Genomic DNA, 18120 nt, shown 5'->3' on the forward strand with positions numbered 1-18120 from the left:
AGACAGCTCACTGATAACACAGAATTCCAGGATCAGATTTAGCAACCATCTCAAGATGGCAGTAAAAAGCTATTCATTAGTTTATCACTTTTGCAAAATTTAAATCTTCTTCCTACGCTTTTCAGTCTTCTATGACAAAGAAACATTAACTACTCACCTTCACCTGGCACCCCACCTTCTCAAAAGACTTTATGAGGCGGTTGTTATGATACATCATTACTCCAAACTGGTTATTATTCTTGCAAGAGAACCCAAAAGTTATTTTCACCTGCTTATTCTGAGAAGAAAATCATTAAGGAGACAAACACCAGAGGCTTTAGCACACAAAATTTTGCATTATATTATAGCAAATAAACATCAACCACCAGTGTATATGAACTGGTACAAACTTTTCACAAAGCATTTTAAAAATCTGTATCAACAGCTTTAAAAATATTCTTAACCTTTGACCAAGTAATTCTATTTCAGGAATTTATACTACAGAAATAGTGAGAGAAGACCATAAAGGTTTATGAGTTATAGAGATTTATCAATGATTTATAATGGCTTAAAAAACAAATAATTTATATGTTTGACAATAAGGGAATGACTAAATAAATGTTAGTGTAGCCACATGGTCTGTTACACAGTTCTTAAAATTATGCCCTTGAAAAATATTTGGGAATATTAGGAAATGTTCAGAATATAATAAGTACCACTGAAAAATATGTACTATAAATATATGCATAAAAAGACTATAAGAAAATATATCAAAGTATCATCAGTGATCTAAAAATTCATAAAACATAAAACATTACCTAACCTTTGCTAACTGCCTAATTTGCTACTAGATAAATACATGGCACAACACAATTATAAGCAATTAGGTATGTCCAGCTAGTCATACAAAACACAATGAAAGCAAAAGCACAAGGAACAAAATCACTTTCAAAAGTAAAGGACAGTAATTCTGCTGGAAGGCAGCTATGCTCACCACTATACCACCAATGCACACTAATCCTGTTGTAATCTATCTCATGGGAAGAAGCTAACAAGCTTGAAAAAATACAACAAAGAGAACTAATTATATATAAACATGAATAATTATGAATTTTTAGCAAGTCATATTTGATTTAAAAATCAAGGTAAGGGAGTGAGAAAGATAAAGGGGAGAGAAAGAACCTGAGATTTTCATTAAAACAAATACTAAAAAAATCTTCAAAATTTTTGTTACTTTTGCAAAAACTGATCTCCATTATCATCTCTAAGTAACAAGCTACTTGCATCAAATCCATGTGATAAATGGACCAGGTATGATATGAAGACATAAACATAAGTGATACATAACACAGTAATATTTGGCTCACAACATCCCATGTTCTGGTCTCCAGAAGCCCAATTCAAACCACAAGTAAGACCCCATTCCAATGCAAAAATGAAACAGGGTAAAACTGCCCAAAACAAAAAACCAAGATTCTACACCACAAAATTAACACTTTAAAGATAAAGACTGTCAAATTGTTTCCGTTATACACTTTTAAACTCTAAATTATGATGTGAGAGTACACTGGAGTAGAAGGTTCCCAAATTATTATGAGGGGAAAGGACAAGAGGGGAGAAGAAGGCTTTGATAACTGAGAAATAAATAACTTAGCATCAGTATCTTTTCCCTCAGTGACCTTTGGAGAAATTTTATTAGAAATTACATTTTACTCATACCTGTAGTGAATTCATTTAGCCCAAATTCTAACAGGGGAAGGTAACTAGTTTAATGGGAAGGGAGGCTGAGAAGAGCTGAGGTATATACAGAATGAATGCTTAGAAAGTATCCTGATAGAAACCCATAAGAGAAAGAAGCTGAAGGCAGAAATATAGTATATCCTGAAACAGTAGTTGAAAAGCACTTCTTTAGACTGGCTCTGTTAAACTTAAGGCACTAAGATCCCAGCTCCATACAGTGATATTATAACTAATTTACCTACATATGCTAATGATGTTAGCTCTGGCTTTGTTAAGCTGGGTGTGGGTTTTGTTTTTTTTTTTAAACTTTCATAGTAGACAAGGATTGTGTTCTCCAAAAGGAGAAAATCAATCTGCTTATAAGTAACAACCATATGGCTATTTTAAAAGGGAACAGCATTTTCTAATTTTTGGTCAAGGGAGGAAAGACAAAGTAAGCTAGATAATGCCTCTGATAAAGTAAACAGTGTGTGAACAGGTTTCTTGGGCCAAGAGCTGAGCTTATTACTAGAAAGTAAATGACAAGAGTAATTCTTCAAAAGTACTTATGCATTCTCATCCTTTCAAACACTTGTTTGGCCCCCAAATTCATAAACAAAGATGGACCTAATTTCCATAGTTTGCCTTAAGATTCCTCAAGTGTCTGAAATCCATTCCCAGGGCAATCAGGGGGCAGAAGTGAAAGTGAGTAATTAATTTATCTGCTGCTGCTGCTAAGTCACTTCAGTCGTGTCCAACTCTGTGCGACCCCAGAGACGGCAGCCCACCAGGCTCCCCCGTCCCTGGGATTCTCCAGGCAAGAACACTGGAGTGGGTTGCCATTTCCTTCTCCAATGCATGAAAGTGAAAAAGTCAAAGTGAAGTCGCTCAGTTGTGTCCGACTCTTAGCGACCCCATGGACTGCAGCCAACCAGGCTCCTCCACCCATGGGATTTTCCAGGCAAGAGTACTGGAGTGGGGTGCCATTGCCTTCTCCGAATTAACTTCTCTGAATGGCTGCAATTATGAGAAGTACAAGGAAATCCATGTGAAATCTGTTGAAGATTACTCTCACCCTAGGTTTCCCATCTCCTAACTTCTATCAACATAAGTCTGGACTTCTTACAGCAAAACTCACAGCCTATTCAAAAGATTAACAAATTTAGGTCAACATTTTGCATATCAATTAATATGTAACAAAATTCCTGTATAAACCCAACAATGTGGATCATTCCTTATAGTAGAGATTCTCAAACTTGGTTACTCATTATAATCTGTGGAGGATTTTTAAATTAAAAAATATTTCTTATTAAAAAAAAAAGAGATTTCAGAATCTACTGAACCAGAATCTCTAAAGACTCAGGATGCTGTATTATTTTAATAATTTCCAGGTGATCTCTGATAAAACTGGTGCATAGGCTGGTTTTATAAATACCTCCTTAGGATACAGTAAAATAGGGCTTGTCCTATAACACACATTTTTTAATAGGAAAAGGAAAGAGTTCCGTTTTTCTGTGCCAACTTGGAAATCTAATCCTGAAACAGAGAGGTCAGTTTCACGTAGTTGCAAGGATACTGTGAAGGTAGGTTTATATGTATCATATCCTACGCTGGCCAGGCTCTTGGCAATCATCTGGGTAGTCACCTTCTTCTGACGCAGAAAAATTTTCATCCGTGGCTTCATGTATAGAATGCCACAAAATGCCTATGGAACAGTGAAGGGAAAGTTATTACACAATATTGCCAATTCTACTGATATCCCCATAAAATGCTGCTAGCATCTGGGATCTCATCTGGGCAAAGACTTGGCTCAGTTTGTATACTTTGTTATTCTACATCAACTACCATACTAAGTACTGCTGACTATATTAGCTACACTGTTTGACGGTGAAAAGGAATCCGAGTATACGGTTAAAAGGTTGTCATCTTTATATAACTAAAGTGAGATTTTGTTCTGTAATATTTTCATGTTACAGGACATCTTACCTCCCACTGTTGAAGAAAAACCACTCTTACTCACCCGTAATGAGTACTCTGTCTCTGGCAGCTCAGAGGAAACGCCACCAGTCTCTTTTTCATCTGTGCCAAAATCTGTTACCAGGATATCATACTGATCTGTATCAAAGTCCAACTCAGACTTTCCATCTTTATTTCTGGGTAAAAGAGAGAAGTACCAATCTAACAAAAACTGGCTCCAAAGGACAAAAATGCACTAGGAACCCAAGAGAAAAGAAACAACATGAGCCAAAACTCAGATACCTATTTCTTTCCCTGACTACCAGTTCAAAGGAACTATGTGTTACTTGCTTTGAAGATCACACAATATTTAAGGGTATTTCCAGTCTAAACAATTCTGATATGTTTCATAGAGGTGTGATACTAAGTAGCAAAGGAAAGAAAAAAACAAAGGTGGGGATGTCTGTGATCTGATAAATCAAATGGATACATCAGCTATCCTTGAGGCAGGATCTTAATATAGAATTGTTAGGTAGGTTATTCAACAAAATTTCCCCCAAATGAATAAACAGATGAATCAAAATCTACTCTTTCTAACTTCAGTAATAGTGTAAGGACTAATAAGATTTCCCCAGATCTAATTCTATTTCTTAGAAGAAAAAAAAAAGGTTGTGATAGAAACAACATATCCTTATTAGTCTTCTAGGAGATCATTTATATAATTGTCATTTAAATATAATAGTACTCATATTCCTTTCATAAGGATATTTCTTCTCATAATCCCTTCAGGTCACTTAAATATGGTCTATTCCTAGACCCTGGGCTACATCACTAACAACTGCCAGGAGAAAAAAGGCAAAACTCATCTTTGTTACTGGAAAAAACTCCAAACAAATGATGGATTACAGAGAAAAAACATATATCAGAATAACGGTCCCCCAAATTTGTTCTGTGTAATGGCAGTCCCCCAAGATACTCTTAAATATGAAATAAAGATATAAAGTCTGTATAATCAAATAAAATTAGAGAGACAGTTTCTGATTTCCAGAGCCAACTCTAGCTCTAGGGACACCTTCTTCATACTTCAGGCTCCAGAGGCTCAGAGTTGCTGTGTTGAAAATGTAGCTCCTTTTTCAGGGCTGAACCAGAGCCACTATCATATGTATCCTGTATAAAGCTCAGGTCATTATAACAGTATATTCTATATTTTCCAGGATAATCCTGATTCCTGCTACCCATCCCACTCTAACAAATGTACTCTGAGGAGATTCCTGTCCCCCACGGCCCTCACCATTCACTGTCCAAGGAAAAGAGGTCTGGAGAGACGGGTTTTTAAATTTGGAAACTGCACACTATATTGCTCTCTTAAATATTTTCACTGTATGTTGAAATAACGTTAACATATTAAAGCCTCTCTGAAGTGCTATAATAAAGTTATGTGGTAAGCTCTGTTTAAGCCAGCTTTTCCCAAAGTTATTTGACCATGGAATCTTATTTATGTAACACCTAGTTCCATATAACTGAGAAACAATATACAAAGAGAAAAGTCTGCTGAGAATGTGTTTAAATCACTGGGAATACTTCATGAAAATGATCCTTTATAATATAAATTATATTACTTGAGGTTTTCCTAGTAGGACACAGGAGGATGTAAATTACCTTACTTTTTTTTCTTTTTAATTCAAAGTACTTTCTTTTTTTTTAATATACACATGTATACCTGTGGCGGATTCATGTTGATGTATGGCAAAACCAATACAATATTGTAAAGTAATTAGCCTCCAATTAAAATAAATAAATTTAAATTAAAATAAATAAATAAATTATATGGACCACCACAGTTTTTTAACTAAGTTTTACCCAACCAAGAAATGAGGCAAAATACCTGACCTATGGAGAAAAAGAAGAATGAATATATCTGATACTGTGTTCTAGTAAACATAAGAGTAGCACTTCTATTTTATATTAAAGATTTTTTGGTTTCAATGGACACTATTTCATTTAACATGATGAGGTGAGACAAATGACATATCCTAAACTATTTCTAGGTAGCTTTATTAGCTCTAAATATATGACCTGAAGTCAACTTCATTATAGTTCAAATTTATCTGCTTCAAAGATTTTTCTATTTCTGATCCAACTACTCTGAAAGCACAAATACACATATCCTTATTATTTTAAGATTGTGTTGTGCTTTGTTACCCTAAATTTTCTTCCTTATACTTCATTTTCACTGTCAAATAGGTGAAATACCTATCACTGACCTATCTTTAAACAGTGTCTGTGAATATACAATAGATATTTATAATGGATTTGGAAGATTTTAGAATAATATTGAACTATCTTGATGGTAACAGCTTCAGAATATGTATACAGGTCTTTGCATTATTAAGCTGCACATTTTACCACTGTCTCAAACAGAGCTGTGGTTCTAAGAAAGTTAAGGAAAAGTATGCAATGAGATACAAACATGTATCAAAATTTATCTACTCTGCTTCTCTATAGAAGAGATTTATTAAAATATGCTTCATTGTATTGCTTCTGTTTATTAGAATCTATCACTCTTGGATACTATACCTGCGGATGTTCCAAATGAGAACACGAGTGCCTTTTTTGCCTGGGATGGCATCAAACTGGGACAGCAGGTCATTTTCACTGTTGAAAATTGAATAGTTCAAGATGGCTTCTAGGCTAGGCAAGGAATCCTCAGTAATAATCATTTTTTGTAAAACCAAGTATAGTCAAAGAAAAATTATCATCTTCAGAGGATGCTATCACAGGAATATCTGCCTTTTGAGTTGCATGTTTAGACAAAATATAGACATAAAGATATAAAGCATGGACATTACTGCTTCAGAAGAAAGAGAAGCGGGGGGTGGGGGGGTGGAATGCAGAAAGATTATAGAGACAAATACCAAAATCAGTTACCCTTGCAGAATACTGCTTCAAAAATTTCATGTAAATTAAGACAGTCCTATACTTAAGAAACAGATCAAAGTCTGAATTTTTAGACTCTTTGGAAGCAATGAGTTCAAACTTTATTGCTATACTGTCTGCCTAAAGACAACCTGGTATCTAACAAAAATAATAGCTTGCCCAGTTATAGAAAAATGAGCTATTCAGCTGTCAGATAAGCTAATGAACAGTATGTTTCTAGAAGGGTGACACAAATCTAACTACTTTTGTGGGGAAAAAAGAGAGAAGGCCCCAGGGAACTGTACCGTAGGAGTGGTGGGGGGGGGTGGAGATAGTATATAGATCAAATCATGTAACAATGAAAACTGCAAATAAAAAAAAACATTTCTCAGTTTCTTCCAGCGATCCATTTATTTTAACAATGTTTAATAGGGTGAAATTCTAGTTAAATTTAAGACATCTGAATACCTCTTTAAATATGAAAACTTTTGATAGCTGGATTTGACCTGAAGAAAGAGGTTTCTATCAAAATTGTCAGGTTAGACTAATTTTTAACTAGCATTTCCCATTTCCAGAAAGGATATTGTTCTGCTGGTTGAATGGAACAATTGGTACAATAACTGCTTGGGCCTGGACACATTCCAGATACGTCTGTGATAGGAGTCCAACAGTGAGAGTGCCCCCGTTCTTGGTGAAGACAAGAGCATCCTTTCCTAGCCGCATGGAGCCTGACTTGAAACCATTACCAAAAACTCCGATGGGACACTGGCTCTTCTTTATGACTTTATCTGTAAAGCCAAAGCTGCAATTATACAAGAAAAAAGAAATCAGAAGAAATCAGAAAGGCAAAAGAGCATCCTAAGAAAGGTAGGCCGAATGTTTGGCTTACAAATGAAGAACACTTATAAAAAGTTCTTCCTTTTGGTATTTCTGGGCAAAACTATTAAGTGAAAACATAGGAAATAACCATGGGGTAATGGCACTGATTTTCCTGTGTGGTTTGTGTGTACATAAACACTTCCACTACATTAGAGTCACATATTATAAAGGTAAAGGTAGCCTCTTTTCACTAACAGAGGCTATGGTGCAGCTGCCTTTCTTGTTTAGATAAAAGAGCTCTGTTTGCTAATAGAAAAGTTAGGGGAAGATGAGCAGCGTAGTTGTCTCAGAGTACACCTGACAGAGGGTAACAAGAGTACCAGATACTGACACTAGTCAGAGGTACGAGGCAGAGAGTAGGCATCCCTAACCTGGTTATATCACTCTCTAGAAATTGGAAAGTCAGAGGTTATGTATCTTGCAAATTTCAACTATTCACTCAAAGGATAACACTTCCAATTCTTACCCTCTGCTCCATCTGCTGAGACATTTCATTGGAATGTGGCCAAGGGATGAAAATAGGTAGTTCTGCCTCTGAATATCAGCAAACAGCTGCAGTATAAAGTCTCTCGTTTTACTAAGGGACTTTCACAAAGCCACCTCAACAATCTCTGCAGCCCCTTAGGATCAGCTTAATCTAGGAGCTAGATTCTTCCCCTTTCTTCTATTTCCATTCAAACACACAACAAAATGACCAAACCAAACAAAAATTAAAGACAAGGAAAGCTAGAAAATAAGTATTACCTTCATGTATCTTCTTTCATGACAAATAAAACTAATTTTTTAAGGATGAGTTCTCTCTAGATGGACTAAGTTTTTAATATTGTACACTACCATCCATTCCATAAATATTTACTGAGTACCTACTATGTACTGTGCATCATGCTAAGCAGTGGAGACACAACTGTTAATAATAAGAGACATAATTCTTGCCCTCATGGTTTACAGTGTAAGGAAGGATTTCATATATTACAGATCAGATGTTTTTCCAACATCAATAAAATAGATGCTCTACCTGCCATGGCTGAGCAGCTTGGCCTTGGCTCTAACTCTTTTAATTGGGTTGAAGTACAATCCCTGGGTTGGGAAGATCCCCTGGAGAAAGGAATGGCCACCCACTCCACTATTCTTGTCTGAAGAACTCCATGGACAGAGGAGCCTGGATGGCTACAGTCCATAGGGTCACAGTCGGACACAACTGAGTCACACACATACATACACCTGATTTCTACTTCCTGGAGGTGGGGGTTTGTGTTTACTCGCTAAGGAAGGAGGATCACTTTTTAATTTTCAAGTGTTACAGGATACCATTGTGTCCCTCGAGATGAGACACTTTAAAAGACCTTTGTGTATCCAGCAAATAAATCCAATCACATAAAAAGGTAATTTCTAGGGTAGAACTTCCTTTGAAAATACCAAAAGAGCATTGAACTTCTGCAGTCTATAGGCCTTAGCAATCCAGAAAGTAAACTTAAAGAAGCTGGTTAAGATTCAAGCATTGCTTTTCCTCCTGTGACAGAATTACCTAAAAACGACAGGGTTTTGAGGAGGATTAAATGTCACACTATGTGTATAATATATTATAACTTACAAAGTAGTATTTAAACTTCAATTTTAAACCCTAGAAGTCATTCAGAATGGTCATATGCTATCATCTACTTCTACTTCAGATCTAATGTCATATCCAAAACTCAGGGCTCTTTATAAACAGTAATCTTACCTACCATGTGAAATGGATCTACAGGGTTATTTGGACTTTAACCTTCTCTAATGCTACCAAGATGCTCCAAAATCAGATGGTGACTGAGCCATGAAATTAAAAGACGCTTGCTCCTTGGAAGAAAAGCTATGACCAACTTAGACGACATACTAAAAAGCAGAGACATCACTTTGCCGACAAAGGTCTGTCTAGTCAAAGCTATGGTTTTTCCAGTAGTCATGTATGGATGTGAGAGTTGGACCATAAAGAAAGCTGAGTGCTGAAGAATTGATGCTTTTGTACTGTAGTGTTGGAGAAGACTCTCGAGAGTCCCTTGGACAGCAAGGAGATCATACCAGTCAATCCTAAAAGAAATCCTTGAATATTCATTGGAAGGACTGATGCTGAAGCTGAAACTCCAATACTCTGGCCACCTGATGTGACAAACTGACTCACTGGAAAAGACCATGATGCTGGGAAATACTGAAGGCAGCAAGAAAAGAGGATGACAAAGGATGAGATGGTTGGATGGCATCATTGACCTGATGGACATGAGTTTGAGGAAGCTGCGGGAGTTGGTGATGGACAAGGAAGCCTGGTGCACTGTAGTCCATGGGGTCACAAAGAGTCAGACACGACTGAGCAACTGAACTGAACTGAATGCTACCTAAGCTTCAATTAGGTGGTCAAGGGAAAGTGGTGAAAAATAGGGAGATTATATTGCTTCTTTAATTTCCTTACCATTTCTGCTTGTTCTGCCATCTATCATCTTTTCCTCTTCATAACTATAAACTTTCATTGTATTATAGCTTATATGGTGGTGGTGGAAGTTGCTAAGTCATGTCCAACTCTTGTGACCCCATGGACCATAGCCTGCCAGCCTCCTCTGTCCATGGGATTTCCCAGGCAAAAATACTGGAGTGGGTTGCCATTTTCTCCTCCAGGGGACCTTCCCAACCCAGGGATCAAACCTGGGCCTCCTGCATTGCAGGCATATTCTTTACCGACTAAGACTACCTAAGGTTGGAAAGATAGGTAGTGGGACAAGGCAAGAACCAGAAATGCCAACGGATGAGAACGAGGTGAGAGGAGCTGGAGGCTCAGTTTGTTTTTGTTGTTATGTTACCCTTAACTCTTCCTCTGTGCTCTTTTATTCCACTTGCATTCCCATATTAGGTATTCTATTTAACTGAAAAATCTCAGAATACATGCCAGATACCAATCAAATCGTTGCCTAACATAAATGTATTCACAATAAATAACAGAATTGTAGGAATGACTCTTATATAGTTTGGTATGTGTGTTAGTCGCTCAGTCGTGTCCAAGTCTTGGAGACTTCATGGACTGTAGCCCACCAGGCTCCTGTGTCCATGAAATTCTCTGAGCAACGATACTGGAGTGGGTAGCCATTCTCTTCTCCAGGGGATCTTCCTGACCCAGGGATTGAACCCAGGTCTCCTGTATTACAAGCAGATTCTTTAATTTTCCATAGATATTTTGTCTTAGGTGGTTTCTCTTCACTAAGTAAGTCCTATTCTATCGCCTTAATGAAATAGACAACAGTATTTACACACCAAGGGGGCTCTGTGAGTGGAATCCAGGAAAATAGCAGCTTCTTTTCAAGTTCCTTAAAAAAGTCAACTTTAGAATCTAGAGAGGTAAATTTAAACTGGGACTCTGATCAATAAAAAAAAAAAAAAACTTAGCAAATTCACGAACATAAAAGGGAAAGTACTGCTGTTCTCTAAATGTACTGGTGATATAATGTGTAGCATAAAATAATGAAAGGATACTCAGCATACTGCTAGTCTCTGGCTGTTGTTTTAGAAGAATAGACCTACTAGGAAATATACTTCTTAAAAGAGGTTTTTCAACAAAGGCAGCTGAATATAGACTAGTTGGTTCACACACTATCCCCATAAGCTAAACAGAATTAATTGTGAACCTTAAAGGAATTTAATGATAGGCTTTTTCTTTTCACCTTAATTTTCATGGGATTTTGTATTTATGGGAGAAACTGTTACTTACATAACTATTTTATTAGCCTGAAAATATAAGAGTAGCATAAAAAGTTGGAAAATGTAAATAAGATTATAGCAAATGCTATAAGTCAAATAGAATTTCTGTAGGCTTAATAATTTTGTATGATTACCTCTGTTATTTTTTCCAAATACAAAAGTAACATGACCCCAGACAGAAAAATTAATATATTTCATAAAAGTTTTCAATGCTACCTCTAAAATTCAACTATTTTAGAACAAATTGTGGTACATGGAATCCCTGGCTGGAATTCTGGACTAAATAATCTCTTTTAAATAAATGGGACCTTTTAACTGATTCAAGTTTGTTTCAAGATATGATCAGAAATAAAGTCCAATACATATATTATACTTAAGCCAGGACTCATTTTTTAAATTCTCTAAAATTAAACAGACTTGTGGTTGCCAAGGAGAGGAGGAGGGAGGTATTGGGATTTGGGGATCAGAAGATGCAAACTGATATATATAGAATGGATGGACAATAAGACCTACTGTATAGCACAGGGAACTATATTCAATATCCTGTGATAAACCATCATGAAAAAGAAGAGATATACATATATATATGTATAACTGAGCCATGTTGCTGTACAGCAGAAATTCACACATTATAAACCAACTACACTTCATGCTTGGGGCTGGTGCACGGTGATGACCCAGAGAGATGTTATGGGGAGGGAGGTGGGAGGGGGGTTCATGTTTGGGAACACATGCACACCTGTGGTGGATTCATGTCAATGTATGGCAAAACCAATACAGTATTGTAAAGTAAAATAAAGTAAAAAAAATTTTTTTAATTCTCTAAAATTAATTTTTAAATATGAGGAACAACTGCCCATCTCAAATTAGTGGGAAACACATTTGGCATGATAATGTCAAAAAAATCCTAAGGTTACTGTAGTTGCTGCCTGTTTTGTTCCTTGTGAAGGAAGCAAAATTTTGAATTAATGATATTCATCCTTAAATCTGAACTCAAATGTCCTTTCTACATGGTCATCTTTTTTGATTCCATAGACTAGATTAGATCCCTCTGCTATATATTCTCATAGAAACTACTTTTCCTTCACAGGACTTACCACTAGTAGAATAACCTATGTAATCGTACTACTAGTCAATTATTTTGTATCTTTTTCACTAAACTGTCAGCCCCTTGACAAGGATCATGTCTGTCTGGTTCACCCCTTTATCTCCAGTGATTTTCACATAGGTAGGTGTTCAGTAAAAATTTGGTTAAAGAATATAGAACAAAAGAGACAGTGTTAGTCGCTAAGTTGTGTCTGACTCTTGTGACCCCATGGACTGTAGCCCACCAGGCTCCTCTGTCCATGTCATTCTCCAGGCAAGAATACTGGAATGGTTTGTCATTACCTTATCCAGGGGATCTCCCTAATCAGGGATTGAACCCAGGCATCCTGCACTGCAGGCAGATCCTTTACCATCTGAGCTACCACGGAAGCCCAGAACAAAAGTTGTTGCAATTACTGTTGCAATTATTTTGAAGCCATCCTCTTCCTTCCTCCTGCCTTATAATTGTAAGCACCAACTCTCACATATCTAGTTCCACAAACAAAATGGAAGGTGGTAAGATTTGTTGTGCCCACTATTTGACACCCATGTCACTGGGATAACATGTGGTGGGAAAGAATCAATAAGAAGATACGTGATTTTAGGAAAAAAACTAGTACACACAGATTTAGACATATAAATATTTTGGTTCCACCCCACCTAAAATCCTATTTTTCATAATATAAAATATTAACTTTAGGTGATAAAAGTGAGGCTGTAAGTTCAAAAATAGGGCCAACTCCATACCTTCACCAGCATACTGGCCATATTCTTATTTCACTTTTAGAACCTTTCCCCAGATATTCTTCTAATTATGAGGATCTGAGACATATGGTACACAGATTGCTGACTGGTAAAACATAACCAACTTTATAATTGGTTATGCCCAAATTTCACTTCTTTGATGACTCAAAAAGATTTCCCTAGAAACAGGGTGAGAGAATTAGAATACCTTCAAGGAGAACTATAACCAAATAAATCTCTTCCATTTTTATAGTTCAGAGCCCTTTCCCTCCTCCACTGGTACTCATGCTTCACAGGAAGCCACATGGAGAGTAATAAACCTCATTTGCTCAAAAAGGAACTAAGAAGGAAAGAGTTAAGGAAGCACTTATCTTTCACTGAGTGATATGTGAAGATAATAAAGTACAAACTTACATTCTTAATTACAAACCTTTTAAAGTAATTAAATGAACTGACAGTGGCAACAGAAATCTATATTACCAGCTTCAGCAGTTAGAAAAGAGAATTTCCTAACTAATTCTCCTGCAAAACTTTCAAAGATTATGTGTATGACATCTTCTGTATCTTTCGTGGGGCTTGATTATACCTGGGAATGTTCATGGTTCTAATATATAAACTGCTATAATGCTAATACTTCTGCTCTAAGAGTGAATTTAAGTTAATACAAATTGGAGAAGGTCTCAGATCAATGAAGACCTCCAGGTCTTTAGCCTTGCTGTTCTTTTTGCCTGGACTCTCACCCTTGCCCTCTTGTACCTTTACCTCATTAAATTCTACTAATCCCCCCTTAGATCTCAGCCTAAACATCATCTCATCTAAGAGGCTTTGCTTGACTTCTAGATCAGATAGGGCTTCCCTGATGAGTTATCTCATTGCATCCTATACTTTTGTATCATCATACCTATGATTTTTTGTTATTACTACTTGACTGTCTGAATTGCCAGCTAGACTCTAGTTCCACAAATTCAAGAAGAGTGTCTATTTCATAACCTGTGTCCTGGCACATAACAGCTGCTCAATAAACATTTGTTGAATGAAGTAAGAGGAAGGAAAATATTAAAAGAAAATTACTAAGCCTTAAATAGAGTTCATAAACTCAAGACAAGAGAAAAAGAATGAAGATATCTTTACCTGAGCATTCGGTGTAGTTTATGAGGTGTCATCCCACATCCATCATCAGTAAAGGTCAAACAAGTTTTATTCTTGACCTCTTCAACATCTATAAAGACCGTCCTGGCGGATACATCTGGATCTACAGCATTATCTGCAAAAGGTAGAAATCTGTGATATTAGATCTCTTTTTCTAATATTCTATTAAAATCGCTGGTTCAGTGCCCCTAGGACATAGAAACTGTCCTTTATTCCCTTCATGTGAATGCCCCAGAAGGTGAGCAGGGAGCATTAATGGTATGGGGGAAGAAAGGTACGACAGCAGATGGGTTTATGAAGCTGATTTCTAGATTTCATATAATGACTGATGTGCAATCTGCCTTTTTCTCTTCAAACTTCACGGATTATGGGAAAAGTAAGTCCTCCATATACAAAGCATTTTGCTCCATTTTTGTCTTATTACTTCTTATCTTTTAGCCACTTTACTGCTCCCAGACATATACAGTAAAGGGTGGTTATGGAGAAGAGTCGAATCTGCAACTTTGTTACAAATAGATACACAGCACACACATTAGAGTTTATTGCGAAGATTTTATTTTCTACTTTTCTTTTACATCACTCTTCCATTAAAGAACACAGATATTATCACCATCCCCATTTATAGCATGAGAGGCACTAAAAGAGTTAGAGGTTAAAACCAAAACACTAACTGCCTGCTTAGATCCAAAGGCTGTAACAAGCAGGCTTAGAAGAGTGAGTCTGCTTAGGTATTCTGTAATAGTCTTGAAGGTGAGACTGTCTAATTCTCATTAAATGGAGAACACAGCATTAAAGTAGGGAAAAATATATAGAAAGTTTTACAATTCTTTCTGGGTTAGGTCTTCACAATGAGTTATTTATCCAAGAATCCAAAGACATCAAATATAGCCATATTCTAATATGCGTGCCATGTCTGCAACCCCAGGGGATGACACTGGCTAAATAGTCACATCTTTTTGCCACAGGTGCCAGTTTACATAATTGCCAGTCATCGACACACGTGGTACAAATATCTCATTAGGGCTCACTGGCTGGAGTGGGAGGGCAGTTTGTGCAATCTGTTGGACTGGTGTCTCAAGCACTCCTGTCTTTACTGGCTCTTTAAACAAAACAAAGGCCTTCCCTCCCACCCACTTCCCTTTCCCTGGGATCCTACGTTGATTTACTGATACCACGTGGCTGGGCTGGGAGATCTGGGTGGGGCTCTGGTTGTATACTCATCCCACTACCAATGTTCAAATCATGGCAGTTCTTTGTGGGGAACATCACTTACCAGCAAGAGAAGTGTTGCACATATTCAAAATATGTTTTTGTAACACAATTAACAGTATCAGTTACAACCACTTAAATGTGTGAAATGTCCATCAAATGAAACAAGACAGATTAATTTCAAGGGCCACAATGGTATTGCCAGAATTACTGATAAAATTGTCACTGACTGTAACCCAGAAAGTCTTAACAGCATTAAGGCATCACAGATAGCCCCAGAAGGGGATTAAAAGGTCTGATAGAGTCAATCTTTAAGGACTACATGGGGCCAAGCCTTGTGTCATGGGATAAATCAAGTGGACCAACTTTTGGCAGGAATTGTTAAGTCTGACATGCAATAGTGCCGTTGTCAGAAAGACAGTGTTTTACTTTGTAATAAGAGGCAGCAGCTTTTTTTCTTTAACTGACAGGATTCAGCACTGTGAAGGCACCTACATTGTTTCAAAAAACTACTTGGCAAGTAGGCCCTGAATTGTTTTAGAACCTATCAATCACGGCTACTGGCAGCCAAGGCCATTGAGACCAATGCCCTTAACTTGTCAACCAACAGGACATCATTTCTACTTTGAAAACTTTGGATATAGAGGGATTTTTTCCCCCTAACACTTAATGAATATTTACAATTCAAACATATAATGCATATCAATTCCAATTCTGCATTTATACAAACCGCATAGTCAATGAACCAGCTTACAGGCCTCTCACAAAAATCACTTTTTTCCCCCATTTTATTGTCAATTTTGCCCAAACTTTACTAGGTGCTTTTTTTAAACAGAAACCTACCAAAGAGTTTTAAGGTAACTACCAGGAGCAGCCTGAAATTTTAACTCCTTGGCTGGAAGCAGGTAGAATACAGGGGGGAGAGGGCACAGCAGAGGCCAGGGTCAGCTGGGGCAGCAGGGGAAAAGAGAGCAGCAGACAGACCAGCAGCAGTAAGCACAGCTTTGCACTTATTTTTGGTTTTAAGTGCCCTTCCACTTGGCCTCAACAAATGAAGTTGTAATAACAGGTTGGCCTCAATAAATGAACTTATAATAAAAAAAGGCACCAATCTGGCAGCTGGTTTCAATTTCTGTTTAACCTTTCAAATGTTATCAACACATAGCACATGCTATCAAATCCTAAGGAATCTATCTTCTCCCGTGGCCCAGCCCACCTAGCCTATGACCACGCAGGGCAGAAAGAACCCCTATTTAACTCCCTTGGCCCACCACTTAGGTGAGAGCTATACCACCAAATCCTGGGATGTCCTTATCCCCTCACTTGGCTCACACAGTCTCCTGTGCTCTCAGATCCCAAGTAATCTTATCTCTCTTAACCTAGCCCATGGTACCCTCAGTGGGAGGACTCTAACTCCCCTCAGCCACCATGTAGGTAACAGCATGAGAAACCAAGTCTCAGGGACTTTATGTTATCCCCTAACCATGTGACCCATGGTCTAAAAACAATCATAACTGAACCTTCACAGCTCATTCTAACCTGGGAGGCAATGAGAAAGTGTCCCAAACAGCATCCCTGGAGAGACAGGATGGCAAGTGGGAGATAGCTGGTTTTGATACAGCTCTTCCCCCCATCCCCTCCTGTTCCAAGCAAATGGCCTATGATGATTCCTGCAAGGTTGTCAGGGCCAAGCTGTGGCCCTCCCAGACATCCAGTAAGAATCTAAAACTGTTTTCATCTAAAATTAAGGTCATCATCTTCTGACACAAGCTTATTCTTCCTCTCTCCTCTCTCTCATACACACAAACACACATGGTGTCAGCATTCACATGCCAAGTTTGAAATATAAAAGTCATTTTTTGTCCCTCTCTCTTTCTTACCCTATACACCCCTAGTCTCTCTCACATCTTCGTATCTCTATTTCCATTGTCACTTAGTTTACAGAGTCTGTTCCCTCTCATCTGCATTGTTGTGATAACCTCCTGCCTAGTCCTTCAAAACTTTGTCCCTCTTTGCTCCAATTCATCTTATACAATGTTGCAAGATTAACTTTCCCGAAGCTCAGCTCTGACCACAATATTCCCTTGATCAGAAAACTTCAGGTTAAAAGCCCAAGTACCCGAGCCTCCCAGTCTCATTTTGGTCACAGCTCGCCATTCGAACCTCACTCCCTACTTAGTACTTAGGGTTAAAAGACCTGCATTTAAGTCCTGGGTCTGCCACTTAATAAACACACAATCGTGGAAAAGTCAACTAAATTCTCTGAGCCTATGTATCCTTATCTACAAGATGAGAGTAATGATGACAACGGTGATGCTACTGCTGTTTACCCCAAAAGGTATAGTTAAAATTATATTTGTGAAAGCTCCATGTAAACTCTCTAAGGACCTATAGTTTTAACTCTTCATGACATCCATGTTCCAATCAAACTCAGCTACTCAGTATTCTTCATGACTTTGTTCATGCAGTTGTTCCTTTTGCTTGGAATGCCCTCCCCTCCCCACACCCATGCCCACATGTCCCAATCCTTCAAATCTCAGCTCAAATGTCACCTCCTCTCCAAAGCCTTTCCTAACTCTCCTTTTCCTGGTAAGCTGGATGTCACCCCTCCTTCCTTTGGACTCCCACAGTACCCAATGTGTCCATATTTGCCGATATATCACTTTCTATTTTGCAGTTATACAAAGAATAAACCTTCTGTACATGTTTTCTCTCCCCTACTAGAAGATGAACCTGTCATATTCATTTTTGTATCCAGCACAGTGA

At 37.6% G+C, this 18120-nt stretch overlaps 1 protein-coding gene across 2 annotated transcripts in view; it reads right to left on the minus strand.

Moving 5' to 3' along the window:
• The window catches only part of MORC4 (MORC family CW-type zinc finger 4), a 60738-nt gene that overhangs the window by 40760 nt on the left and 1858 nt on the right, over positions 1-18120 (minus strand). For both annotated transcript variants that reach the window (XM_068962347.1, XM_068962346.1), the window contains exons 3-8: positions 14128-14260; positions 7155-7372; positions 6232-6379; positions 3719-3851; positions 3275-3403; positions 158-277 (exon numbers count right to left, since the gene is read on the minus strand). In XM_068962347.1, the coding sequence (XP_068818448.1) occupies positions 158-277; positions 3275-3403; positions 3719-3851; positions 6232-6379; positions 7155-7372; positions 14128-14260 (881 nt within the window). The remainder of the gene's footprint in view (positions 1-157; positions 278-3274; positions 3404-3718; positions 3852-6231; positions 6380-7154; positions 7373-14127; positions 14261-18120) is intronic.

The sequence above is a fragment of the Capricornis sumatraensis genome, chromosome X, assembly GCF_032405125.1.
Source record: "Capricornis sumatraensis isolate serow.1 chromosome X, serow.2, whole genome shotgun sequence".
Taxonomy (NCBI): domain Eukaryota; kingdom Metazoa; phylum Chordata; class Mammalia; order Artiodactyla; family Bovidae; genus Capricornis; species Capricornis sumatraensis.